General features: G+C 40.5%; 1 protein-coding gene and 1 long non-coding RNA gene across 2 annotated transcripts in view; one reads left to right on the top strand and one right to left on the bottom strand.

The window, feature by feature from the left end:
- Positions 1-2,522: 2,522 nt before the first annotated feature.
- The window catches only part of RYBP (RING1 and YY1 binding protein), a 75,575-nt gene continuing 50,312 nt past the window's right edge, over positions 2,523-27,785 (top strand). The window contains exons 1-2 of the mRNA XM_032290480.1: positions 2,523-2,768; positions 3,510-3,635. Of these exons, the coding sequence (XP_032146371.1) occupies positions 2,737-2,768; positions 3,510-3,635 (158 nt within the window). The 5' untranslated portion in view covers positions 2,523-2,736. The remainder of the gene's footprint in view (positions 2,769-3,509; positions 3,636-27,785) is intronic.
- LOC116559516 lies at positions 17,155-23,524 on the bottom strand. Its single transcript, XR_004272488.1, has 3 exons — positions 23,512-23,524; positions 21,287-21,295; positions 17,155-17,235 (listed from the first exon to the last, which is right to left on the bottom strand). It is a non-coding gene; the product is annotated as an uncharacterized LOC116559516 (long non-coding RNA).

Below are 27,785 nucleotides of genomic sequence, written 5' to 3'. Positions count from 1 at the left end.
TTCTCTACTCTGACATTATTTTTTCTTAAACACATTTTTTAAAACCTTTTTCTTTTTTGAAAATATAACACAAGACAAAGATACACAAAGATATACTAAAACAATCACTCTCCTATGGATAAATAAATTAGTTTATTTGCAATGGAATTCGACACACTTAAGCAAACAAACAAAAATGAACTATTGATGTAGGCAACAAAGTGGATGGATATCACAAATATGCTGAACGAAAGGTGACGACAGTCTGACGCAAGAGTACAGACCATCTGACCCCTGCATATGACCTTAAAGAATAGGTAAAACTGGCCGGGTGTGGTGGCTCATACCTGTAATCCCAGTACTTTGGGAGGCCGTGAAAGAGGATGGATCATGAGGGCAGGAGCTCGAGACCAGCCTGGCCAAGATGGTAAAATGCTGTCTTTACTAAAAATACAAAAATTAGACAGGCGCGGTGGTGGGCACCTGTAATCCCAGCTACTTGGGAGGGTGAGGCAGGAGAATCGCTTGAACCCGGGAGGCAGAGGTTGCCGTGAGCAGAGATCTCAACACTGCACTCTAGCCTGGGCGACGGAACAAGAGTCTGTCTCAAAAAAAAAAAAAAAAAGAATAGGCAAAACAAATCTTTGGTGACAGAAGTTGGAATTGTGGTTACCTAAGTGAGGGATGACTCACTGGGAGGATAAGATGTTTTTATGTATTGTTCTAATGGTGGAAACAAGGGTGTAGATGTATGCACTAAGCTGCAGTGTGAAGATTTGTGTATATTTTATGTATAGAATAATAACGAAGTCTCCTTTCCACTATGTATGGCTCCCAGCTACCTCCCCGGAGGCCACTCTTCTAGTGGGGGTTTCTTAGTGCCCCATTTCTTTTACGACCTTCTTGCCAGGGGCAGAGTCCTGGGAGCATGCCAGGGACACCAGAGGCCAAGGCTGCTCCATGGCCGGCTGCACTGGGCCATGGCTTCTGTACATGCCCTTTGGTTTTCTACGGCCCTTTTACCCCTAGAACCCCATCCCTCTCTCTTCCTCTTCCTTCTTTCATCCCTTCCCTAAGGAGGCAGCTGTGGAATTGAGGCCTGAGAGGTTGCTGACCCTAGCTAAACAGTGTTGCTCCTCCTGGCCCTCCTGGGTGTGCCAACCTGCAGAGGACACTGCGTGCTGATCAGGTTTATTGTTGACACATTCCTTCCCTCTTTTATTCTCTCCCTTCTGATCCCTGTACTGATCCTAGGACTTCTTGCTCCCTGGGTGCTCAGTCTCAGCGAGCTTCCCTAGTCGCAAGCCCTTCCCTTCCCTGGAGCAGTCCTGATAACAACCTATTTTGAATTTGCATATAAACCAGGCTGAGGCTCTGTCTTATCTCCAACCCTTCCCACCCCCGGCCCCAACTCTTACCATCGTTCTGAGACTCCGTCTCTCCCCCAACCTGGGGCTTCAGCCCAGCTGAGTATGTGTCTTTTATCTTATCACCTGGGGTCCTCCTCCTACCAGACCTCCCCGCCTGAGGACAGACGGTCCTGACACTTTCAGGTCAATTTGGCAAGCGTTTTTAGAACAGAGCAGAAAGTGAAGGGCGTTACTTGTTCCTCGCCTTCAAAAATCTAACACAAGGGAAATGGTGCACGATTCAGGCCCAGTTATAAAAGCTCCTGATACCCAATATCTTGTCTTGCACCTTTGTAAATGCCAGGCATCCATCAGCGAGCTTTCCATGCATGATTTCTCTAAATTTTCAAAACAACCCCGGGAGGCGGATTAGCCCCATTTTGGAGATGAAGGAACTGAGGCACGAGGTTTTAATGCGGGCAAGTGGTCGCCAGAATTTGAATAGCAACTTCCCTAAGGAATCCCCCTATGTAGACTCTGGGGACGAGGAGGATCCCAAGAGAAGTCCGCCAGCAGAAGCTGAGTCTGGCCTGGGGCATTTAGTTATGCCACACCCTTTCTGCACAGTTCTCTCCCGCGTCAGGGGCCTGACAGGGCGGGGGCTTCGGGCCAGCGTCTCTGCTGAAGGCAGGGACTTCAGAAGAGACAGATACAAAGCTCCGCGTGGCAGAGGAACAGAACGGCGTGAGGAAACGCGGTCCAAAGGAGGCCCTTGTCGGCCCCCAGGGCACTGCAAGCCTCGAGGCACTGCGAGCAGCGAGGCTGTTGCAAGCTCCCGCGGCGCGCGCAAACTACGTGGAACTACTTCCCCGGGGCGGCTTCGGCGCCGGGGTCCGGGGAATAGTCCTACGGGGTTGCCGTGCGGAGCCCGGAGCCAGTTGCCAGCTCCCGGGCGCGGCCACGTGCGCCCCGCCGGGCTTGCACGCTCCGCCGCGCCGGGCCGCGGGGCCACCGGCAGGCACGCGCGCCCCCAGCGCGCACACACTCCCGGGCACGCACACCGACGGCCCGGCCCACGTCCGCCACGCCCCGCCTTCCCCCGCGCCCCGCCTCCGCCCTCTCGGCGCCGGCTGCCGCCCTCCCATTGGCCACACGGCGCGTGACGCGCGGCGCCCGGCCCCGCCCCTCGTCAGTCACTCGGCGGAGGCGGCGCTGGCGGGGACTAGTCTCGTCCGGAGACTGGCAGCGGCGGCGGCGGCGGCGGCCGGAGCTCGAGCCCCAGCGGCTGAGGGCGGGCGGGCGGGCGCGGGGGAGGGAGGGGGGCCGGTCCGCGACGACTCCCCGGACGGCGTTTTTCCTCCGAGCGGCGCCGGTTTCGGCTTGGGGGGGGCGGGGGTACAGCCCATCCATGACCATGGGCGACAAGAAGAGCCCGACCAGGTACCTGCTCCGAGCGGAGGGGGCGGAAGGGGAGGGAGGGCTGGGGGCGGGCGGGGGCCGGCGACGACTAGGCCTCGGAGCCACCCGGGGCGGGGGGAGGCGCTGCTAAGATGGAGATCCGGGGGCGGGGGGAGGCGGCGGGCGGTGGCGGCGGCGGCGGGAGGCGGTGTCGCTCCCGCTCGGGGCCGGCGGCCGTGCGCGCCGCAGCCATGGCGGCTCCTCCTCAGCCGCCCTCCGCCGCCGCCGCCGCCACTCCTCCCAGACAAAGGGAGATTTAACCAGGTGGGGAGGGAGGGAGGGCGCGAGCTTGGGAGGGGATAGGGAAGGAGCCGGCCCACTCCCCGCCGCCGGCCTCGGGCTGCCCCTGCGCGCCCCCTCCAGATCCGGCCCGCGGCTCCCCTCCCGGCCCCCCCCAGCCCCACGCTCAAGTCCACAAGTCCGCCCGCTTCCTGCGCCCGCCGCGGCCCTTCCCGGGGCGCCGCCGCCACCGTCTGGTGTGCAAGGCTATCCGGCCCAGGCCCGGGGCTTGCAGGGTGCCGGTGGGGGCGCCCCGTTCCCTTCCTCGCTCCTTCGTCCAGTCCCCGGAAAGGATGGGTGGGTGGTCGCCCGAGCGAAGTTTCCAGCGCTGGATTCCTGCGAAATTACGACGGCTCACCCGCGCCTGTGTTTTGCTGTCTTTTCCCCGTTTTCCTGCTCCCTGCCTCTTTCCTCCCCTTTCCCCCACTCCCCACTCCTCCGAAGGCCAAAAAGACAAGCGAAACCTGCTGCAGACGAAGGCTTTTGGGATTGTAGCGTCTGCACCTTCAGAAACAGTGCCGAAGCCTTTAAATGCAGCATCTGCGATGTGAGGAAAGGCACCTCCACCAGGTACTTGAAGATCTGTGTTACCTTTTGTTAAAGGACTTTTTTTTTAAGTGAGGGAGAGGGTAGTGAGCCTTACTTTCTGCCCTCTTTCCAACTTGTTGATTACGGCTTTTTTTTGCTTTTATTTTTTGCGTTTGGGGGTGGGTTGTGTGTGTTTTTAAGTTGAGTGTATTAAGTGTTGGGTGAAAAGCCTTGTGTTCACTACATGATTTATAGGAGGGAATTTTTCCAGGTTTTCATCTTATTTCAAACAGACACTGGATTTATTTGACACTTGTGTCTATTGGCTTATTGGCATTGGCTCGGGAAGAGAGGAAGCAGTACTATCGCTATGCATTGTAGGACATAAACCTTTTTATTTTTGCCATGTGCAGAATGGTTTTAATTTGCCTGTCCCGAGTTATTTTTCTCTTCTCTGAGAAATTTCGTTGGGGGGGTAGTAGGTAAGACTGGCTGTGCTTTTCCTGTCTTGAGCTGCAAATATCTGTTATTTTCTTGCACTTGAAAATAAATGTCGGTATTTGATTAAGTGCATTTTGTGGGAGGCTGAGCTGTCAGGTTTTTTTCTTTGACTAGTTTATGTAGGGTGATGATGGGCGACGATTTTGTAAAAGGGTGAAATGAGCAGTAACTATATGGAAGTTTGTGTTTAAAAGCTTTATTATGTTGAAAAAAATGTTGGAAGAATTCCTTTTCATTTTCACGAAGGTAGTAAACTGCATGTGATACTAAAACAAGTTGAACTACTTTAGATTTAACATCCATATATACTTGGATAAAATGTCAAGACTGATTTTGTAGTGTTCCGGTCATCTTTTAACTTGTGTCTGGAATTTGTTTCAGTGGTGTTAGAGTTTGAAGTTAAACTGTTCTTGGTGTCTTTTAATGAACAGACATTGGGGGTGTGTGTGAGAGACAGTTGAGCTTTCGGTGGATCCTTTACAACATTACGGTTGATTGCCAAAAGTCTCTTTTCATCAGGTGCTTGTTTTTGAATTGGTGACGTTCCAGTATGACTGTGTAGTAGTACTTCACAGTTCCAACTGAATATTGTTCTTTGATTAGATGAACGTGTCATGTTAAGGTTTCATTGGTTTATTTATACCTGGGATTAAATAGGATTATTGGACAGCCTAAAAGAGCAACTTTGGGATTAATTGGCCTACTTACTGGTTCTGTGAATTCCACTAAGTGTTTGAATAGAGACCTTTGAATGAAAATACTCAAGAACTAAAAATATTACCCCATAGGTTGTTTTAAGAACATTTTTGTCTGTGTATTATTGTGGAATGTATTTAAAGTAAAAAACACTCGTCAGTAGTTTCATAGATTCTGTTTTGCTGTCTAAAATAGGGAATTCCATCAAATGGCATGAAAGTTTTCAGAAATGTATTTGTTATTTAAAGCAATAGCGATTGTATATTATTTTATTTATGAGTAATGTTTTTTTACATGTAGAATCCCTCAGAGGCCAAACCTCTTTATTGTGGTTTTGCTTTGAGTGTTACCGTAGATGGTGTTCAAGTAAATGACTAGGAAACTCCTAAGAACTTGAGAATCTTACTGGTGAAGAGAAACATAAACCAAATTCAAAAGTTTATGTCTGATTTATTGCTGGGAATCATTATCTCATAATGAAATGCATTTCAGTTTTTTGAAAGCACATGGAAGGTTTTGACTTTTAAAGACAATATATATGTTTAAAGTTTTTTGACAGCCGCAGATGACAGTTACAACTTAGTTTTAAAATATTGAATTATTAACAATGAAAATATTATAGAGTCTATTCAGGAACACAGAAATGCATCTACTTTAAGGGTGTTTGAGTAATTTTCTGATGTCATTGAATAGGAGTTGAATACAGATTTAACAGGTCTGAGGACTGAAAACTGTGTCCATTCATGACCGTCTTAGCTAGGCCACAGTTTGTTTCATTTTGGTTATTGTCAATATTTTGGTGTTCAGAAGTCATCATTGGTTGGAATGTAAGTGACATTTTGGTTTTCCTACATTATGAACAGATTTTATGTGGAGAAAGGAGTGTGACAGGTTTTCATCCTATCCTATCTTGTGTGTTAAAACTGTTGGTTAATCTCTTTGTGATACTGGTTAGTGCCATGTTTTCTTCTTGGGTCTCTTGTAGATATATATTTTTGGTACCTTTAAGGTTAGATATGAACTTGACATTTTCTGCCTTGCGTAGTTTTAATCAGACTTGGTGTTGATGGCAGTAGAAAACTTGGGTTTTGGATGCTGGGTAATAAGCAAATTCGTGATTTTTAGAATAATTTGTTTCCTGGCCCAGAAATTGTGTTTCATTGCTATGAGCTGGTGTCACGTATTTTAACAATTCTAGCTAGTTGGCTAGCTGGTGGTTATTTTGCAGTTTTTGATCATTCTTGTCACGGTCATCATCATCTACCAGTCAACCATAGAAACCACCTATGACTTAGTGGTAGGCTAGTGTGATAGAGAACTATATTTGCCCTTGGAGGGTAGAATATGTATTCCCAATCAAATCAAATATGTATCTGATTTGATTGGGAAAATACTGCCATTCATCCAAAGAACACTTACTAAATTCGCTGGATGTGAAAGATGCTGCAGAAGCGGTTGGAGAGAGGAGAGGGGAGTGTTAAAAGGTTGATAAGCCATGTATGGGAATGACCATAGGCGCTATGGAAGGTGTAAAGTACTGTGGGAAGTCAGAGCTGTCTGGCTTAGGGAATCCGTTAGGATTCCTTCTTCCCCATTTCTTTTGGACAAGGAGAATTAATTTTTACAAAATCACCTGTCATCTTTTAACTATTACCATATGCTTCAGATATTTTTAATTCTGCAGGTGGAATTGTGAAGGTGATTGGGAATGAGGTCTTTTTTCCTTTTTGGAGCAGCAATAGAGCAGAATGGAGGATAAGATGGTCTTAAGGGATCTGTTAAAGGAATAAGGTGGCCTAGGCGGGGGCAGCAGGAAAGATCTATATTTTAGATGTATTATCAATATGTGTCGTGTCTCTCTGGTTCTTTGATACACTTGTTTTTCTAACTAGACTGTCTACTTCTTTATGCCTTTCTGGTTATATGTATGTATTTTTTTGGAGACAGGGTCTCACTGTCACCCAAGCTAGAGTGCAGTGACATGATCCTGGCTCACTACAGTCTCAACCTCCCTGGCTCAAGCAGTTCTTCTGCTTCAGCCACTGAGTAGCTGGGTCTACAGGTGTACACCACCACATCTGGCAAAGTTTTGTATTTCTTGTAGAGACAGCGTTTCACCCTATTGCTCAGGCGGGGTCTTGAACTCCTGGGCTCAAGTCATCATCCTGCCTTGCAGGTGTGAGCGATAATATACATAAACACCCATTGTAAGTGTGCAAATCAATGATTTCTAGTCATTTTAAAGATTCGTACAGCCATCACCACAACCCAGTTTTAAAACATTTCCATCATGTCAAATGGTTTCCTCATATCATTCTGTAAGTCCTTCAACACAACAGAATGGAGACGTCATGGGCAACAGGTGTTGCGTCCCTGCCGTGCTGATGTACTCTGAACCTTTCAGGGTAGAAAATAAAAGAGTGTATGGTAGAATGTGTGTGTAAGGTGGCAGGTGGCTGGGGGAGAAACACTATTATCCCTAAGTGGTAGCTAAAGTAGTATTTCCTATTCTGCTGTGTCAGTCTGAAGAAAGAGGATACCAGCTTTTAAAAGTAGAAGAAAGAAACTGCAAATGCATAAATGTACCCAACTATGTTTTTGTTTTGTGCTTTTCCATTTTCCACCTTCCTACGCTTCAAGCTGATGTGGTTTTTTTTTTTTTTTTTTTTTTTTTTTTTTAAGATGGGGTTTCACCATGATGGCCAGGCTGATCTTGAACTCCTGACCTCAGGTGATCCACCCACCTCGGCCTCCCAAAGTACTAGGATTACAGGCGTGAGCCACCGTGCCCAGCCCCAGTTGATGTTTTTTACTCTTTTTGTAGAGACGGGGTCTTGCTATGTTGCTCAGGTTTGTCTTGAATTCCTGGTCTCAAGTGATCCTCCTGCCTTGGCCTCCCAAAGTACTGGAATTTGCCCAGCTTCTAACTGTTTTGTTACGTTGCATTTCTCAGGATTGGGCAGAGTAACTTCCCAGACTTGGTGATGTAATTTTACTTTTGTGGTCTTGTTATTTCTCTGCATTCAGTGTTACCTTAATTGAAAAATAAAAATGACCAAGATATTGCTGAACATTGTTGTTGATTAGTGTTCCCTGGATAGTAGTCCTGCATTTTTACCTTCAGCTACTCCTTAATCACACTTACCTGCAAAATTGGAAAATTTTTACTTTGGCTAATTACCATATGTTTAGAACTTTCTAGTCCTCAACTCCAGAAATTGATCACTGGGTTGAGTTGAGATCAGGTTTTATTTTATCCTTGTTTGAGCACTGCCCCTCTGAAAAGTTGACCTTTTTTAGAGCTTTTATAGACAAGTATGAGTGAGGAAGTTACTTTAGATGTAGAATAAAATTGTGGAGAAATAATTATTTTTGAAAACAGTTGGAATTGAGGATGTCGGAAGTGTTGCAGAAGCAGCTATTTTGTGTGTAATGTGTTTCCCTTGTTTGAGAACTGACCAATTTTTTGCAGTTGTAACTTTGGACTATCCCCCTCTTAAATTTAGATACCCTAACAACCCAAAATTTCTTGAGTAGTCATGAAGGATTTTATGTTGTTATGGTCTTTGCTGGAAGCTTCATAAAGGTATCATCCTGTGATGCTTATTTCTGGAAAAACTCCCAGAAATAAGATACGGTACCTACACTGGGCAGAGCCACACCTCTTACCCATGTTTTCTATTAATCCACAGCAGTGGTTTTGCTCCTTTGGTCACATTGGTTTTGTTGTAGTGTTTGTCTTTCATAAAAATTCTCCATAAAAATTACCTGTCTTCCAAATCAAACTTTATCAAACCTTTCAACCTGAAAGCTGGTACAATTTCAAGATCGTTCTTACCCAGGAACAGAGTAATTATTTTGTGTTTGCTGTTGCATTGGACTTACTGATTTATTGGTAGTGACTTGATCTTATGTGTACTTGGTGACCTTAAAGTAAATTACCTGGGTAGTTGTGGTCGTTTGACAAGTTTTTATTGAGCATGCAGCCATTTGCACTCTGGGTGTACAGTGGTATAAAGACAGACCAGGTCCCTGTTCTTATGGAGCTTAAAATACTATGGACAGGGAGAGAAAATAAACAAGTGAACAGAAAAATAAAAATTTCAGCTGGCGACAAGTGCTATGAAGAAATAAGAGCCAGACAAGGAACTACAGAGTGATGAGAACTGGGCGGAGTGACTGCTTTATAGACAATGTTGAGATTAATGCATTTATACTTTTTAGGAAAAAGTAATGCTACTTTCTTTTGGAACCAGGGATAATTCTTACGTAGGTTTACCTGTGCCATTTAGCTCAGTTGGTTTGGGGACAGACGGACAGCTTTTAAATTTGGAGCCTTTGTGCATAGGTTACCAAACAGTTACATGTTGTAGACTTAAACCCAGGCCAGCTGTTAATCGTTAGGATGGTAGATTATGAATAGATTCACTTACATATTATTTATTCATGTGACATATATTTGTTGTGTATTTAATTTGGTGCTGAAGAAAATTCCACGATTAGGAAAAACTTTCTCAAGTAGTTGTAGTTTACCAAAATAGTTATCAGAACTAATTCAGTTCATTAGTAGTTCAGGAATAGTAGGTCTCTCCTATGTCATAAATGACTTGAACTAATACATTCTACAGTCTTTCTAGCTCTTGTTTTCTCTTTTGCCTCATCACCCATGCTTTTTCTGTTTGTGGCATCTTCCGTGTCATTTTTCATAACTAGTACTCCCATTTCCCTTTTTACCTATAGATGTAAGCTTTTTGAACTGTAGCATACATAGAAGTGCACAAATCATAAGTGTAAAGATTTGGTAAACATTTGCAAAATGAGGACACCTTTGCAACTAGTACCCAGATTGTTTTTTTGTTTTTTTTTTTTTGACCCAGGCTAGAGTGCGATGGTGTGATCACAGCTCACTGTATCCCCTACTTTAGGGCCCAAGTGATCCTCTCACCTCAGCCTCTTGAGTAGTTGGGACCATAGACATGTGCCACCATGCCTGGCACATTTTTAAGAACCTTTTTGTGTGTGTGTGAGATAGGGTCTGCCTATGTTTCCTAGGCTAGTCTTGAACTTCTGGGCTCAAGTGATCCTCCTGCCCCAGCCTCCCTAAGTGCTGGTATTAGAGGCATGAGCCACTGTGTTGGCTTGCACCTAGATTCTTTCTTTTTTTTTTTTTTTTTTTGAGACGGAGTTTCACTCATGTTACCCAGGCTGGAGTGCAATGGCACGATCTCAGCTCACCGCAACCTCCGCCTCCTGGGTTCAGGCAATTCTCCTACCTCAGCTTCCTGAGTAGCTGGGATTACAGGCACGCACCACCATGCCCAGCTAATTTTTTGTATTTTTAATAGAGACGGGGTTTCACCATGTTGACCAGGATGGTCTCAATCTCTTGACTTCGTGATCCACCCGCCTCGGCCTCCCAAAGTGCTGGGATTACAGGCTTGAGCCACCGCGCCCGGCCGTGCACCTAGATTCTTAATCAGATTCTTAAAGAGAACATTACTGGAAACCCCTTGTACACTGTCCCCTGTGGGCCACCTCCCCCACCCCCATCCTGTCTTCTAATACTAGATATTAGTTGTGCTTGTTTTTGAACTTTATGTGGGTGGAGTATACTATGTATACAGTACACAGTGCATACTGTATGTACCACTGTGTATATACAGCGTACTCCACAGTGAGTGAAACAAGCCAGACTCAAAAGTGTACATACCGTATGTACCACTTTGCTTAGTAGCCACAGTGTATAACTGTGGTACATACGGTATGTACACTTCTGAACCTGGCTTGTTTCACTCATGGTTAGGTTTTCAGGATTCATCCATGTTGTTGTTTGCAATTCTTGCTTATTTTACCAGGCTGTTTTATCCTAAGAATATTTAGGCATTCAACTCTGCATGCAGACCCTTCCTTACACATTCTAGAGAGAGGACCTGTCTTCACCCTGTGTTTATTACCCACATACTTGAACAGCTGTCTCCTCCAGGCATCGTTAGGCAAAAGGAATGAAACCTGGGTGTGAAACTTTCTAGAGGACATAAAAGGAGTCAGCTTTTGCCTCTCATCAATTATATTGTTTATCGGTCATTTCTCTTTCTAGGCATTGGTTGATTAAATGGGAAAATTGTTGCTTTCAAGGAACTTAGCAGATTTGTTGACAGATAAGAGCATAAGAAAGCCAGTGAAGCACCCAATAATGTGAATGCTGTAGTAGGCACAGAATGAGCGAGTGGGTAATAGAGACCGTTAAGTGCTTTTTGGAAGTTAGAGAGAGTCATTCTCTGGGGCTTCATCAGGAAAATCCTCAGTGAATCTGAGATCTAAACTGGGCCCTATGATTCTTGGATGTAGGGTTTGTTGTATTGGTTGATACAAGTTATTTATTAATAGTTAGTTGTTTGCCCCCTTCCCTATTCACTATTTTCAGGTGATGATGTCCACACCTTTCTATGTCTCCCCAGGAGCTGGTGATTCCCAGATAGTATTCGTTAACTAGCATCACCACTCCCATGCATGTGAACACAGGACAGACAAACCCAGCTGCTTCCTGGCATCTCTACTTGAACAACTTAAAGGCAATTCATATCTCACAGGTGGAAAAACTGAATTCATCTATCAGAGTGTTTTCTAAAATCACAAGTAGATTGTGTCCCATTCCTGCTTAAAATGATCTCCTGATTCTCATTGCCCTTTGGATAAAATCCAATCCTGAGTATCATAAGGGGCTTGTGATTTGGTCCTTTTCTGTGTCTTTCGGTAGAATTTCTGGAAGCAGCCTGCCATCGCTCCATCTGCCCTCCATACACAGTGTTTGTGTGTGTTATGCCAAACTGCTTGGTGTTTTCCAACTATGGACCGTGATGTCTCACTTTACCTTCACATGCTTTTCTTCTGTGTTTTCTTCTGAAATGTTTCTCCTTCCTTCTGTGTCCAGGCTGACTCCTGTTTGCCCTTCCACGTGTCTCAGGAAGCCTTTCTGTTCCCCTCCAGTCGTTCATACCTGTCATAACACGTAGACTGTATTTTCCAATCTGCCTCTGTTAGGCTGTCACCTTTTTTGAGGGTAAGACCTTTTGTTTCATAGATTTATTTTCCTGTGTCTATTACAGTGCCTGGCATTTGGTAGGGGTTGAGTAAATGTATACAGAATAAGTGAAGTCTGGGAGAAAGAGTTCCAGTTAAGAGTTGTAATACATGGCCAGGCGCAGCGGCTCACGCTTGTAATCCCAGCACTTTGGGAGGCCAAGGCGGGCAGATCACGAGGTCAGGAGATGGAGCCCATCCTGGCTAACACAGTGAAACTCCATCTCTACTAAAAATACAAAAAATTATCCAAGTGTGGTGGCACGCTCCTGTAGTCCCAACTGCTCGGGAGGCTGAGGCAGGAGAATTGCTTGAACCCAGGGATGCGGAGGTTGCAGTGAGCCGAGATGACGCCACTGCACTCCAGCCTGGGGGACAGAGTGAGACTCCGTGTTTTAAAAAAAAAAAAAAAGGAGTTGTAATAAATAACTGTTCTTTCAAAATATTGGGGCTTTCATCTTGTGTGTTGAATGTTACTAGATTAGGGTTAAGTTGTTTATGAAGTGCGCCCTTAAAACTAGTATTTATGTTTTTGTTTTTTTTTTTTTTTTTTTTTTTTTCCCCTCCTGTAAACAGGTACTAGAAGTTAAACACAGAACTATAGCCTTGGAGGCTGTAGGCAATGCATTTAAAGTACTTCTGGAGTGGTTTTGAGCTTCAGAGCATTGACACACTTGCCCGAATAACTAGTTGTGACAGTTCTTTGTATTTGCTGTGGCCCATTGGTGATTTCAGTGGCCAGTAGGCATATTGGAAAGTCTGATAATAAAGCAGTGAATCAGTCATGTGGTACCAAACCAGTTGTGGGGAGTGAAAAATAAGATGTGATGAGCAACTATATTCCTGTTTGTAAACTGGCATCTATGGTAGTTTAAAAATGGTGGCAAAACCGTTTTGAGCATTGTTGGAAACATTATGCTGTCTGTTGTTCTGCCATGTTAATATACCTGTAAGTTGATAGTTGTATCTTGTATCCTTGATAGTCTTACATACTTTGTACGTTGTGTGTACCACTATTCTATTGAGTAATTTGGATTAATTACTTTGGTTGGATTGAAGTCTTGACTCATTCACTTCACTCATTTATTTAGGTGTATTTTCAGTTCCATGCAGTGAGTGACAGACTATGTTGCCAAAAAGGAATTCTCAGTAAGGGCAATGCACGTAAACTACTGTTACTCAGAAATTATGAATAGCTGAAATCAGTACTACTGTTACTCAGAAATCATGAGTAGTTGAAATCACAAGGTAAATGGTAAAGATTTTGTTTTTAAATAGGATTAGATATGACTTTTTCCCCTCCGTCAATTTAGAAAATCTGCTTAAATTATCCCGTGGTTGGGAAAAGAAACTAGTGGAAGAAATACATTAAAAAAGCATCTTTCTTAAAATGTATTCAAAATGTTGTTCTCTGCAATGTAAGAGCATTAGGAGATACCATTTAGGATGAAACTTTAATAGCCTTTGAGAGGGACAAGAAATGAAATTAAGGGTGATATATGATGCCAGTATCATCGGTGTATTGGGTCTTATAATACATAAAATGAATAATAGTTATAGGGAGAAAACAAACCTGGTGACTGCTTTCTAAGAACAAATCAGATTTCTTATGTAGCTTCTGTGGTTTAACTGTTCTTGTCCTCCTTTTACAAAACTAAGCATGTTTAATATCATAAGTGCTACAAACATAGCCTAGATTGGAATAATTAGGAACCCAGCTCAAACTACCTTAAAAAAAAAAAAATTACTGGCCCATGTAGCCAATTAGAGAAGGATACCTTTTGAACTCGTGGAAACGGGAAGATCAGGAAGAATCAGGACTCCTGTCCCTTGACTAGTCCCTAGATCAAAACAGAAAAAGATCACCCATCATCCTGCCATTCAGAATTATTTATCAAGCAGTTTGTTCATTGGACCTCATATATTTGAGTAAATACAGTTTTCCAGGTGCTTTAAGAATGATATTTCATTGAATTTTCAAAATGGTGGTAGTTCCCTGTGGAGTGGGAGAGTTATGCTGTGTGCTATATGAAACAAATTGAGTTTGATTTTAAAGGCATGTATTCTGGCCTCCTGTTTGATACAGTTCATTTTGGTTTCTTCTTAGGGAGACGTTTGATGAACACTTAATGGTTTTAGAGTTCTGTTTGTAGAAAATAAAGATAAAATCCAGATTTCTTTCAGGATTATTTTCATTTTGGGAAGAACCAAAACGCTGGATTCTGAATATCTGTAGCATAATTAACTTTGTTCAAGTCTTCCATTAAAGAATAATTAAGTATACAAGGGAACCAAGATTTAGTGTTTTTGTTCTAAATTTGTTTAGAGTACTGGTTCTCAAACTTTAGCATGTTATCAGAATCACCTGGAAGACTTCTTAAACACATTGCTGGGTCCCATTCCCAGAGGTTCAAAAAATCAGATGTTGGCATTTTCAAAGTGAACTTATTAAGTAAGCAGTCAACATTTACAGGAACCATGTTTTTGGCATTTGAGGTGATTCCTTAATTGAAGAAAACATTGTGCAAAGCATAGGAGAGTTTATGCTAAACTCATACCTTTTTGCATTCTAAAATTATCTATATTGCATTATTAATACTTAGGATTGGCCAGGCATGGTGGCTCACACCTGTAATCCCAGCACTTCGGGAGGCCAAGGCAGGTGGATCACTTGAGGTCAGGAGTTGAGACCAGCCTGGCCAACATGTTGAAACCCTGTCTCTACTAAAAATACTAAAATCAGCTGGGTATGGTGGTGTGTGCATGTAATCCCAGCTACTCGGGAGGCCGAGGCAGGAGAATTGCTTGAACCTGAGAGGTGGAGGTTGCAGTGAGCCAAGATCACGCTATTGTACTCCAGCCTGGGCAGTGAAGCGAGACTCCGTCTCAAAACAAGTAAAAATCTGGATGTGGTAGCTCACGCCTGTAATCCCAGCACTTTGGGAAGTTGAGGTGGGCGGATCACAAGGTCAAGAGATTGAGACCATGGCCAACATGGTGAAACTCTACTAAAAATATAAAAATTAGCTCAGCGTGACGGTGCATGCCTGTAATCCCAGCTACTTGGGAGGCTGAGGCAGGAGAATCACTCGAACCTGAGAGGCGGAGGTTGCAGTAAGCTGAGATCGCACCACTGCACTCCAGCCTGGCGACAGAGCGAGACTCCTTCTCAAAAAAAACCAAAAAACAAAATACTTAGGATTGGATTTCACGTGTGTGTTTTTTTTTGTGTGTGTGTGTGTGTGTGTGTGTGTGTGTGTATATATATGTATGTGAAAATCCCATTTCTGGTTGAGGTGTGGTGGCTCATGCCTATTATCCCAGCACTTTGGAAACGTAAGGCAGGAGGCTTGCTCATGTTCAGGAGTTTGAGACCAGCTTGGGCAACAAGGTGAGAACATAAAAATTTCTGTTACGAATTACATCATTTTTACAACAAAAAATGGAAAATGACCTAAATAGGAATCATTAGGGAATTGCCAAAATTATAGAACAGCCATGATGGAATATTTTGCAGCTATTAAAAATGTTGTAGGTTTTCATGCCTGTCATTAAAAAAAAAGTTTGCAAATCTGCCACACGTTGCTGGTGAGAATATAAAATGGTACATTCCACTCTGGAAAATAGTTTGGCAGTTTCTTACAAAATGAAACATATAGTTACCATATGACCTAACAGTTGCCTCCTGGGCATTTATCCCAGAGAAATGAAAATGTATGTTCAAAGCTGCCCACAGCTTTGTTTCTAATAGTTCAAAACTAAAAAAAAAACTCCACCCGTTCATCAGCAGATGAATGGTACATTCATACCGTGGAATACTTTTCGGCCATAAAAAGGAACAAACTATGGATACATAACAATAACTCGAGTGGACTCCTGGGACTTTATGCTGAGTGAAAAAAGCCAATCTTAAAAGATCTACTGTAGGATGCTGTTAACATTCTTGAGATGACAAAATTACAGAGATAAGAGAACATATTAGTAGTTGCCAGGAGTTAGGACTGGTAGAGGGAGGGAGAGAGGGAGATGGGTAGACTGTAAAGGGGTAGCAAGAGGAAGATCTTTGTGGTGATCAAGTAGGTCTGTATCTTGATTGTGGTGGTAGCTACATGAATCTAAATGTGTGACAAAATGGCATAGAACTATATTAATACATAACGGTGTCAGTTTCCTGGTTTTGACATTGCTATAATCAAGAAAGGTGCCCATGTTGGGAAACTGGGTGGAGATCACATTCGACCTCTACTATTTTTGCAACTTCCTGTCAATGTATAATTCAAAATACTTTAAAAATGTTGAGACTATGTGATGATAAAGGAAAAGGTTCATAATCAGAAAAGCAAGTTAGAAAATGAAAAAAATGTATGAAACTACTTTAATATTTCATACCATTCAACCTAGTACATATACCTGGAAGGAAGTACTAATTAAAACTTTAAACCTGAGATGATGAATTCTTTTTTGTATTTCTGTAGTGTATGTGTGGTTGAGTCTGTATCACTTTTATGGTTGGAAAAAACCAGTTTTCCTAATAGGAAATTTTTAGAAGTAATCTGGTTTGGAATATGAAAAATTTAAGTGACACTAGGTTTTTACACTAAGGGATTAAAATTTTCATTAAATTTTTAATACACACTAAGTATGTATTAAAACACTAACTTAGCATGCATTAAGATTGGAAAGTGAATGTATTCTTTAAAAGATATTGTATTTGTAAATTTAAAATTATTTTGTACTCTTCTTATGTATTATAAGATATTTTGTATGATGTTTTAATCAGTGCTGTCCAAAAGAAATATATCGTAAGGCACATGTAATTTTAAACTTTCTTGTAGTCACAGGAAGAAAATAAATTAAGCAGGTAAAAGTAATTTTAAGAATGTTTTTATCTAACTGATTATATCCAGAATATTATCATTTTAACATATAACCAGCGTAAAATTACAGTGAGATATTTTACATTCTTTTTTTCAAGCGAAGTCTTTAAACTCTGGTATACGTTTTAGGCTTACAGAAAAGTTCAGTTCGGACTAGCCACGTTTCAAGTGCCCAGTAGCCACCTGTGGCTAGTGGGTACCATCTTGAACAAGAGGAGGAATAGTTGGGAGTGAGGCCTTTGATGTCAGGCCGAAGTTTGAGTAACAGCAGCTTGGCCATTTGCTAACCTTTTGTGACCTTGGGTATGTTACGTGAACCTGTGCATTAGTTTTCCGTTTATAAGATACGATAACTTCTCCACAGTGGTATTGTAAGGATTAAATGAGACATTGTAGGTAGTATGCTTGGCACAGGACTGGGCATGGAATACGTACTATAAATAGTGTATGTTATACAGTGGTAATTTTTTATTCCAATATATTGTTTACTGAATTGAATGACTAATCATTCTAAAAGTGTGACTGATTTCTTAATAATAGTAGTGAGTAAATATAAAAGCAGTACATGAAATAATTTTTACTTTTTACAATTAAAGTTTTGGGTACATTTAAGTTATGATTGATTGAATAGACAAATATTTGACCATTCATGTGCAAAATATTGCACCAGGCACTTGAACATTTAGAAGATAGGTCTTAAGATGATATCCTCAAATATTGTATATTTATATAGTATTTTACATTTGGCTGCATGCCACTTTTGTGTCTTTTTTTTTTTTAATGTAATACTCAAAGCAATCCTGAGAGATAGTTGTTATTCCAACTTTCACGATTGAAGAAGTTGAGTTTCGGAAAAATAACTTATTTGATGTCATACCCAGTTAGAAGACAGGTGATTTAATTAAATGGACAATTTAGTATGATAACTAAAGTGTTTCAGCTACACTCCTTTGTTTCTTTCCCTTCCACCTTTGCCATCTTGTCCAGGATCATTTAAATTAGAGGAGGACAATATGATGTCACTTGAGGAGGCTTTGCTCACAATTATCCTGAGATTATTAGCGTATTCAGATCACCTGTAATGTAAAAAGTTAGCATAAGCCTGTATAGATTACATGATTTATTTTGCTTGTTGCAGTGTTTCTCTTTATAAAGTTGAGTATTCTTCATCCTGTCTTTTGGATAAATATACCTATAATAATGGGCCACGAATATGCATTCCGTGGCTGACTGCCTTAAAATCGGATTGTTTAAAGTGTAGTTTGTTGCTTATTCAGAAAATTCTACAATTCTTTTAAGGAACAGTGTGCTACCATTAAAGTCACTAGTGGAAGGCAGAGTTTGTGAATAATTGACTTTCCCAAGGCAGTGGTGCAGTGGAAGGCATGTGTTACCTGGGCAGAGTTAGGAGCATATTTCATTAGGCGGTCATGCTCTGTGTTGTAATATGTAGATTTTGTTTTCACAGTATGCATTGCTGACTTTATTTCCAGTTTCTTCTCCAGTTAAAATATGGAGGAAGTCACAGGATATCCAGTTTGTTTTTAGGTACTATGGGACAAAATCTGTGACAGTGAACTATCAGTTCATCTTGGCAAATAATTTTGGTGTGAACCACTGGAGCGCATTTGTAAGAAGGGAATTATATTTTGGTGCTCAGGATGGGAGTGATGATAGTTTCAAAGGTTTCTATTTTGGAAGAGGGATCTCAGTGCCTAGGATTTCTGAAAAATTTCACTGTACACAGTTTCTGCTTCTGCAATTACGTTATGAATGAATGCTTTAATTAAAAGATAGAACTTTATATATGTAAAGATATATTTGCTAGGTTGAGATTTAAAACTGTGGGTTGCAATTAAAAATGAAAGATTCCGTGAAATTCATGGAACTGGACGATGTCTTTTCTTTCCTTCTTTATGTTTTTTAAAGACAGGGTCTTGCTCTGTTGCCCAGGCTGGAGTGCAGGGGCATGCTTATAGGCCATGACAGCCTTGAATTTCTGGGCTTAATTAATTTTTCCACCTCAGCATCCCAAATAGCTAGGACTACAGGCTTGTGCCACCAAGCATAATTTAGTTTGGTTAGTTAAAAAAAATTTTTTTTTTGTAAACATGAAGTCTTGCTATGTTGCACAGCCTGGTCTTGAACTCCTAGCAGCAAGAGATCCTTCTGTCTTGGTCTCCAAAAGTGTTGAGATTACAGGAATGAGCCACGAGCCCTGGCCAGAATTAGATTATGTTTGTATCTTTTCCAGTTCTAAAATACTATGCTATGTCAGTTTGGGCAATTTATAATACAGTAAGAGGAGTCTTAAATTTTACAATGCCAAATTACTTGTCTAAAAATATATAGAGAAAATAATTTGTCATGTACTCTTCCCCAATGTGTTGTATAAATATTCATGCATTTTGTGACTTTTTTTTTTTTTTTGGACTGAGTCTTGCTTTGTTGCCCAAGCTGGAGTGCAGTGGTGCAATCTCGGCTCATTGCAACCTCCACCTCCCAAGTTTAAGCCATTCTCCTGCCTCAGCCTCCTGAGTAGCTGGGAATACAGGTGCCTGCCACCACACCTGGCTAATTTTTGTAGTTTTCATAGAGAGGGGGTTTCGCCGTGTTCGCCAGGCTGGTCTCAAATTCCTGACCTCAGGTAATCCAGCTGCCTCAACTTCCCAAAGTGCTGGGATTATAGGCATGAGCCACCATGCCTGGGTGCATTTTGTGACTTCTGAAGAGGAAAGTGTTATCTTAAAAGTTTTTTGGTAGTGTTATTTATGTGTAGCTGAACCATTTTCTTATTTAAGTTATAATTAATGTTTTAATTTTGAAATCTTCATGTAGGGCTTAACAAATCCTTGCTGCATTCTAATAAACTCAATGCACACTGACTGAAGACCAGATTCAGGACAGAACACCTGGTGTGGAAGGCTAGTGTTTTTAAGTATAAACAGGTGTACTGCAGCCTAGGGCTGTTCTTACTTAGACCTTGGTTGTATTAATTAAAGAATGACACGGATACATCTTTTTCTTGAGAAGTGTTTTTATTACTGAAATAGTGAATACTAAATCAAGCCCCAAGGCAAAGCTTGGTTCTAATAGAACAGGTGTACATTGGGTGTTTTTCTTGCTTAACGTTTATTGAGACCCATCCCTAGCATTCAGTCTGATACCAAATTCTGCTGACTTTATTTGTCCAGTATCCCTGCTGCTACTACCTTAATTGAGGTTCTTATGTTTCATTTATTTCAATTCTTAATTACAAGCCTGTATTGCTCAGACCTGTACCATTGCAGTAGCCTTGAAACTGTTCTGTCAAGTCTAGTCTTTTGTGCTTTCTAGAAATCTCTCTAGAAAGCACATAGATCATGTAGAGTGCTTAAAAGCCTTGGGTACTGCCTCATTGTTCAAAGAGGTATAGCTCTTACGTAGGTTTTTTTTTTTTGTTTGTTTGTTTTGTTTTGTTTTGTTTTGTTTTTTAGGTCTTGCCCTTCTTAGCATGCCCTTTCTTGTCAAACTGTTCAGTGTTCCCTGAACATGTTCTTTGATGCCACTGTCCTGCCCTCTTGAAGACTTACCTCTTTACTACCTGGTAAATGCCAGCTTCCGCTTCAAGACCCAGCTCATGTTAACTGTTTGGAGAAACTGCCCTTGATTCTTTTGTTTTTGTGGCAGGGTCTTGTTCCTTTGCCCAGCCTGGAGTGCAGTGGCATGGTCAAAGCCCACTGCAGCCTCAGAACTCCTGGGCTTAGGCAGTCCTCCCACCTCAGCCTCCCAATTAGCTGGGACTACAGGCATGTGGCATCATACCCAGCTAATTTTTTCTCTTCTTGAGAGATGGGGTCTCCCCATGTTGTCCAGGTTGGTCTTGAACTCCTATGCTCAAATGATTCTCCCACCTTGACCTCCCAAAGTGCTGCGATTACAGGCATGAGCCATTGCTGGGCCTTGATTTTTGTCTTTTGTGATCAGTGAAGCACTTTGTGCTATGTATATACCACACAATCATTTTGAACTGGAATTTCTTGTTTATATTTGCTGCTCCGTATCTGCCTGTGTGAGGCCCTCAGGGGTAGAGACTAACCTGTTGTTGAATCTTCAGAGGCAAGGTCTTTTGCTTACTTCAAATGTATTTAGAGTTCAGTCTGTTCTTCTGCTCTTATGTAAAATGTTTTCTTTTTAAAATAATTGTGTGGTATATTGGTTAACCTCCTCTGCAAATGGGTTCATTCACTTAAAACCTTTGGGAAATGCCTTGGAAATACTGCTACACTACTTTCTTTTTTCATTTCAGTTTCTAGTTTTACTCTTTGCATCATCTCTTGTTGCTCTTAAGATGATTCCCTTGATTATCTATCTGTCTTTCAAGTTCATGCCTGCTTTTCTGCTCATAGCTGATAAAACAGTTGATTGCTAAATAGGATTCTTCTGAAGCAGTGTCTGTTTTAAAACGGTGATCCCTCTTAGGAGGGCTCCCATAGAATGCCTTCTGAAGTTCTCTTTTGCTCTGTGCTCACTGGCTGAAAGTTTTATAAACCGAGTGACTATAGTGGTCTAGATTCAGAATACAGTGTAAGAAAGGAAAGAGGTTAAAAATTGAGAAAATCGTGAAGTCTGTATTCTTCAAGAGATTTTGCAGCTGAATGGGACTCAGAATAGTTATAGTTCTCTTGGGCCAGAGAATTTTTTGAACTGATAAATAATTCACATACCAGAATTTTCTCTCTTCTTTTTCAGGAGCCACCTCCTAGATAATCTTCCTCTTCAGCTAGTGCTGTTTTATAAATGAAGCCTCTGAATTGTTCATTAGTATTTTCAGAACTCTTTGATCTAATACGTTTTATGAGAGAAGACATTTTTCCTGATGAAATGGAGTGTTTTGATTAAAATGACTTTTTATGTTTTAAGCTAATTTATTAGACATTTGTAAGCACTTAATTTTTGGGGCACAGTAAGTGTGGCGACTAATGCTGAACTACAAAGTTGGTTTCTTAATAGATATTACATAGAAGCTTCTGTAATCTCAGTACCTAGTTTAAAAAAAAATTAGAGTTAGAAAATGGTCTATACAGAAGTGAATAAATTAAGTACAGAGTGACCAGATTGATCCCTAGATTGGGGGGATTTTTGCTAATGTAGTATTAAATTTAATCCTAATAGTTAAATCAACTGATGGTAGTGCCATGAATAAATTTGATCCTTTTGTGGTTTTGAAAGATGTATTTTCAGAATTAACTTTATTACCCTATAACACGCTCAGAGAACATTGGTGTAAAGATAATGTTTTGTTTTTCTTGGTGGCCAATATAATCTTTTAAAGGTACGTTTTAGTTTAGGTGTCCCTGGAAGTTTTTGTTCTCAGTTTAATGATCTTGTGAAGTAAGCACCACCTAATTATCTATTCCTATTCACCTATCACTTATCCAGGCAGTAGAGGTTTTCTTTCTTTCTTTTTCTTTTTTTTTTGGAGACAGTCTCTCTCTGTTGCCAGGCTGGAGTGCAGTAGCGCAATCTCAGCTCACTGCAACCTCCGTCTCCTGGGTTCAAGCGATTCTCCTGCCTCAGCCTCCCAAGTAGCTGGGACTACTGGTGCGTGCCATCACACCCAGCTAATTTTTGTATTTTTGGTAGAGATGGGGTTTCACAATGTTGGTCAGGATGGTCTCGATCTCTTGACCTTGTGATCTTCCCACCTCGGCCTCCGAAAGTGCTGGGATTACAGGTGTGAACCACTGCACCTGGCCTAGAGTTTTATATTAAATAGTGCTTTAGAATTGAGAGATTTATTGGTAATTTCTGTTCAGCTATCTTGTCTATAAAGCAAAATTCATACTTAAAGTAGTTTTTATTCTCTAACTTCTCAGCTAATAGGCAGTGTGGTGAGTTGGAAAAACCCTGCAGACTAACACAATGACAAATACACCCTGGATTTTTTTGTGTAGTTCTCTTGCCATTTTAACTTTTGTAATCTGCTGATGAATCAGACTTTAGAGGAAAGAGGTAAGAGCTGACCTTCTGACTTCCTCCATATAACTCAGTAAATCTGTCTGGATTGTAGATTTCATTTTTTTTTCCTTGTTTTTTGAGACAGAATTTTACTCTTGTTGTTCAGGCTAGAGTGCAGTGGCACAATCTTGGCTCAACGCAACCTCCTCCTCCATGGTTCAAGCGATTCTCCTGCCTCAGCCTCCAAATAGCTGGGATTACAGGCATGTTCCACCATGCCTGGCTAATTTGGTATGTCTGATAGAGACAGGGTTTCTCCGTGTTGGTCAGGCTGGTCTCAAACTCCTGACCTTAAGTGATCTGCCTGCTTCAGCCTCCCAAAGTGCTGGGATTGCAGGCGTGAGCCACTGTGCCCGTCTGTAGATTTCGTTTTTAAGAGAGTGATATTTGTAGTGTTTTTGTGTTTATATATTTGTTCCTTTAAGAAAGTAGGCTTTTTGACTGATGGCTTGTTCTTTAGAGTCAGAATATCTTTAGTGTGTAAATAAATAAACCAGAATTCTTCTCTAGTTCTGTGATGGAGGACATAATTTGACCTTCAGGTTAGCGACTATTTGCATTAAGTTGTACAATACTACTTTGTTGTATATGAATGAACACATTTTTTATTCTTGTCACAGGCGTTTTGGAATCAGAGGAAGGAAGGCTTGTTGGGTCTCTGCTGCTTTATTGTGAAAGCAATGTGAGTGATGAATGCAGAGCAGTTAGTGTAGCAGCCAGTTTTTAGTTGTCCTATATCATTGGAAAGTTCCTCATTTAAGCACAATAATTTATTTTAATCATTAACCTTTGCCTTATTTTTTCCCTCAAAGACATGCACCATCCCTATTAAAAAAAAAACCCAAATAAAACAAAAAAAAAACCCCGCCCAAGCCCTATAATTAAACCAAAAAAGGGCTTCTGGCAAGTAAAGTTGATTTACTTTTCTTTCCTTACCTCTGGCCTTTCAAGATTCAGAGACTGAAAAGTAGTGAAACAAGTCACACTTTTCCCTGTATCCTGCCCACAAAAACTTTCAGATGACATGAAGCAAGAAAGAACTAACTAGATAGTTGACTTTTGAGTAAACTCAGGCTTTGTTTCTTTCCCAGCTTGTGGTAGATAAGAATAACATTGGACTAGATACTGGTATGAAGGTAAGAGTAGGATTATTGTTGGGAATATGGGAAATATATTCAAAATATATGAAGCTGTATTCCATTGTAAATAGGCTAGGTTGATGATCTTTTCCAGTCATCATGAAAACCACTTTATGCCTTGGTGAAACTGACAACGTGGGTTGTTTCTGAAGAGATGCATGTTATAATTTATGGGGTGTGCTGTGTGTGTGTGTGTGTGTGTGTGTGTAATGGTAATGATGGTATTCATACTAAATTTACTGCTAAAATGTTATAGTCTATTGCCAGTTAAAATTACCCAGGAATGAAGATATATAGCATTTTGAAAATACAAGTTAGTGGGAAAATACTTTGCTGCACAAAAATAGAAATTATTTGTTGCATTTCTGATAGCACATCATCAAACAATATGAAATAATTAGATTTTGTCTCCTGATAAAACTTGTCTGAAGTAAATGCTATAGACCAATGTGCAATTTTTGAATTATTTAGTCTCTGTATTTAAGAAAACCCAGCAAGTATTATACTGCAACCAGTATAAAAACAGCGTTTGCCATCCTCATTTAAAAATTTTCAGCTTTACTAAAGTATAATTGGCACGTAAGAAACTTCACTTTTAAAATATCTGGGAAACCACCACCTTGAAGATAATGATCACATCTGTCACCCCTAAAAGATTTCTCCTGCCTGTTGGTAATTCAATTCCTCCTTCCTGCTCCTTTGTCACAGGCAGCCACTAATCTGCTTTCTCTCACTATAGATTAGTTTGCATTTTCATGAATTTTATATAAATGTAAAAATATTGTATGCATTTAAAAATTTTTTTTTTTTTTTTGGTTTGGCTACTTTCAGTCATGATTATTTGAGATTAGTCCATGTTTACTTTGTTATTGCTGAATAGTATTCCATTGGGTGAACAGTCTGCAATTTGACTGTCCCTTCACCTGTTTGAGGGACATTTGAGTTGTTTGCAGTTTCTAGCTCTTACAGATAAAGATGTTGTGTACATCCCTGAACAAGTCTTTGTGTAGATAGCGCTTTCACTTCTCTTGAATAAATACCTAGCAATGGAATTACTGGATATTTTTAACTTTTTAAGAAACTAACAAGCGGATTCTCAAAGTGTGTATCACTTGAAATCCCACCAGCACTGTATGAACTCCAGTTTCTTCATATCCTTGCCAGCCTTGATATCGTCAGTCTGTTTAATTTTAGGCTGGTGGCAGGTGTTTAGCGGTAAGATAGCTCATTGTGGTTTCAACTCCTGTTTCCCTAATAACTAATGATGTTGAGCCTATTCTCATGTGCTTATTTGCCACCTGTATTTTTATATTTATATACTTAACTTATTTTGAAATGAAGTCTTGCTCTGTTGCCCAGACTGGAGCTCTGTGGCCTAGACTTGGCTCACTGCAACCCTTGCCTCCTGGGTTTAAGCTATTTTACCACGTCAACCTCCTGAGTAGCTGGGACTACAGGCATGTGCCACCATGCCTGGCTAATTTTTGTGTTTTTAGTAGAGATGGGGTTTCACCATGTCGGCCAGGCTGGTCTTGAACTCCTGGCCTCAAGTGATCCATCTGCCTTGGCTTCCCAAAGTGCCAGGATTGCAGGTGTGAGCCACTGTGCCTGACACTTCCTGTATATCTTTTAAATGTCTTCATATTGTTGACTCATTTTTTCATTTGGTTGTTTGACATTACTGAGTTGTCCTTTATCCTAGATTCGTGTATGTATTTTAAGGGTGTCTTTTGAAGAGCAGACTTAAGTTTTGTTTTTTGTGTCATAGTCATTACCAAACCCAAGAACACTAAGATTTTCTCATAGCTTTGCCTTTGGAAGGTTTATAATGTTAACTCTAATATTAAGTAGTTGGATCCATTTTGAGGTGATATTTGAATATATATTTGTAACAATGAGGCCAGTTCATTTTTTTTCTTTAAATGACTAATTGTCCTGACACTATTTATTGAAAAGATTTTCCTTTTCTTATTTAATTGCCTTGGTATCTTTGAAAATCAATGGACTGTAGATGCGTGTGTCTCTTCATTTTGTTTCATTGATCTTTCTTTACACCAATACTTTTAGTTAAATATAATGTAGCTTTATAAGTCTTGAAAATTAGGGAGCATAAGACCTTCAGTTCTTTTTAGAGTTCTTTTGGATCTTCTACATCATTTGCATCTCCTTTAAAATGTTAGAATCAACTTGTCAATTTTGACATAAAAGGGATCCTGGAATTTTTATTAGGATGCGTTGCATATATAGATATATTTGGGAAAAATTACCAATCCAAAACGTTGGACTCAGTATTCCAGTCCATAAACTTAAGTATCTCTGCATTTATTTAGGTCTTCCCTCAGCAGTGTTTTGTAGTTTTCAGTCTCATTTGCAATACTAGAGCAATTTGGCATTCCTGTATTAAATCTCTTTGTCATGATGTATTCTCATGATGAGTAATCCATGTTGGATTATTTTATTAAGAAATTTGCATCTGTGGTCATTAAGGACATTGGTCTGTACTTATTTTTGCCTTCTAGGATATTTGTCTAGTTTTGGATTCCCACTAATGTGGTTCTCATAGAATGAGTTGGAAAATGTTCTGCCCTCTTTACTTTTTTGGAAAAGTGTGTAGAATTGAAATTACTTTTTTCCTAAATGCTTGGTAGAATTTACCGGTGAAGCCATCTGAGCTTGGATTTTCTTTCCGGGGAGGTTTTACGACAGATTCAATTTATTTAAAATACGTAAGAGTGTTGAGATTATTTATTGTTGAGTGACCTTTGGCAGTTTGTACCTTCCAAGGAACTTAGGAATTTATTCGTTTTATTGAAGTAATGTTCCTGAGATTTCCTTATCATAGAATCTGTAGAGATGCCACTTCTCAGTTTTCATTGGTAATTTGTTTTTTGATGAGTCTGAGTTATCAAGATTTTATTGATCTCAACAAGCTATGATTTCACTGCCTTTCTTTTTGTTTTTGTTTTGTATTTCATTGATTTCTCATCTGATCTTTATTATTTTCTTTCTTTATGTTGAGTTTCATTTGCTGTTCTGTTTGTAATTTCTTAAGGTGTACACTTTACTCCTTGATTTGAAACTTCTCGTTTTTTCAACAATGGATGTTTGGCGCTAAAATTTTCTGTCAAGTTCTACTTTAGTTGTAACCCACAAATTCTGATATCTTTGTATTTTCATTTGCATTCAGTTTCAGATGCTCTTTAATTTATCTTTTAATTTTTTTTTATCTCACGAGTTATTTAGAACTGTCAGTTACTAGATCTGTGAGGATTTTCCAAATATCCTTTTGTTTTTGCTTTCTAATTAAGTGATGTTCAGCTTTGTTACTTTGGTGCATAAACATTTAAAATTTTGTTTTGAATTGACCCCTCTTTCATTATGAAATAAACCCACTTTGTCCTTGATAATAGTATTGGTTCTGAAATGGATTTGCCCATTATTGATATAACTATTCCAGCTTTGTTTTGACTATGTTAGCATGGCATCCTTTTACTATATTTGTGTCTCTGTATTTGAAATGAGTTCCTTACAGGCAGTATGTAGTTGGGTTTTGTTTTTCTAATCAGATGTCAGAATCTCTGCCTTTTAATTGTGATTAGTAGACCATTTATATTTAATGTGATTATCGACATGATCAGTTTTAAATCCACCATCTTGCACATTTTCAGTTTTCCCACCCATTCTTTGTTTCCACTTTACTTTTGGCTTTAGTTATTTTTGTTTTGTTTTTGGCTTTAGTTGTTTTTAAAAATATAATTGGCTGGGCGCGGTGGCTCAAGCCTGTAATCCCAGCACTTTGGGAGGCCGAGGCGGGTGGATCACGAGGTCAAAAGGTTGAGACCATCCTGGTCAACACAGTGAAACCCCGTCTCTACTAAAAATACAAAAAATTAGCTGGG

The sequence above is a fragment of the Sapajus apella genome, unplaced genomic scaffold (genome assembly GCF_009761245.1).
Source record: "Sapajus apella isolate SASKATOON/1434 unplaced genomic scaffold, GSC_monkey_1.0 scaffold23, whole genome shotgun sequence".
Taxonomy (NCBI): Eukaryota; Metazoa; Chordata; class Mammalia; order Primates; family Cebidae; genus Sapajus; species Sapajus apella.
The sequence above is the reverse complement of the archived record's forward strand: the minus strand, read 5'-3'. Positions and strand labels throughout refer to the sequence as shown.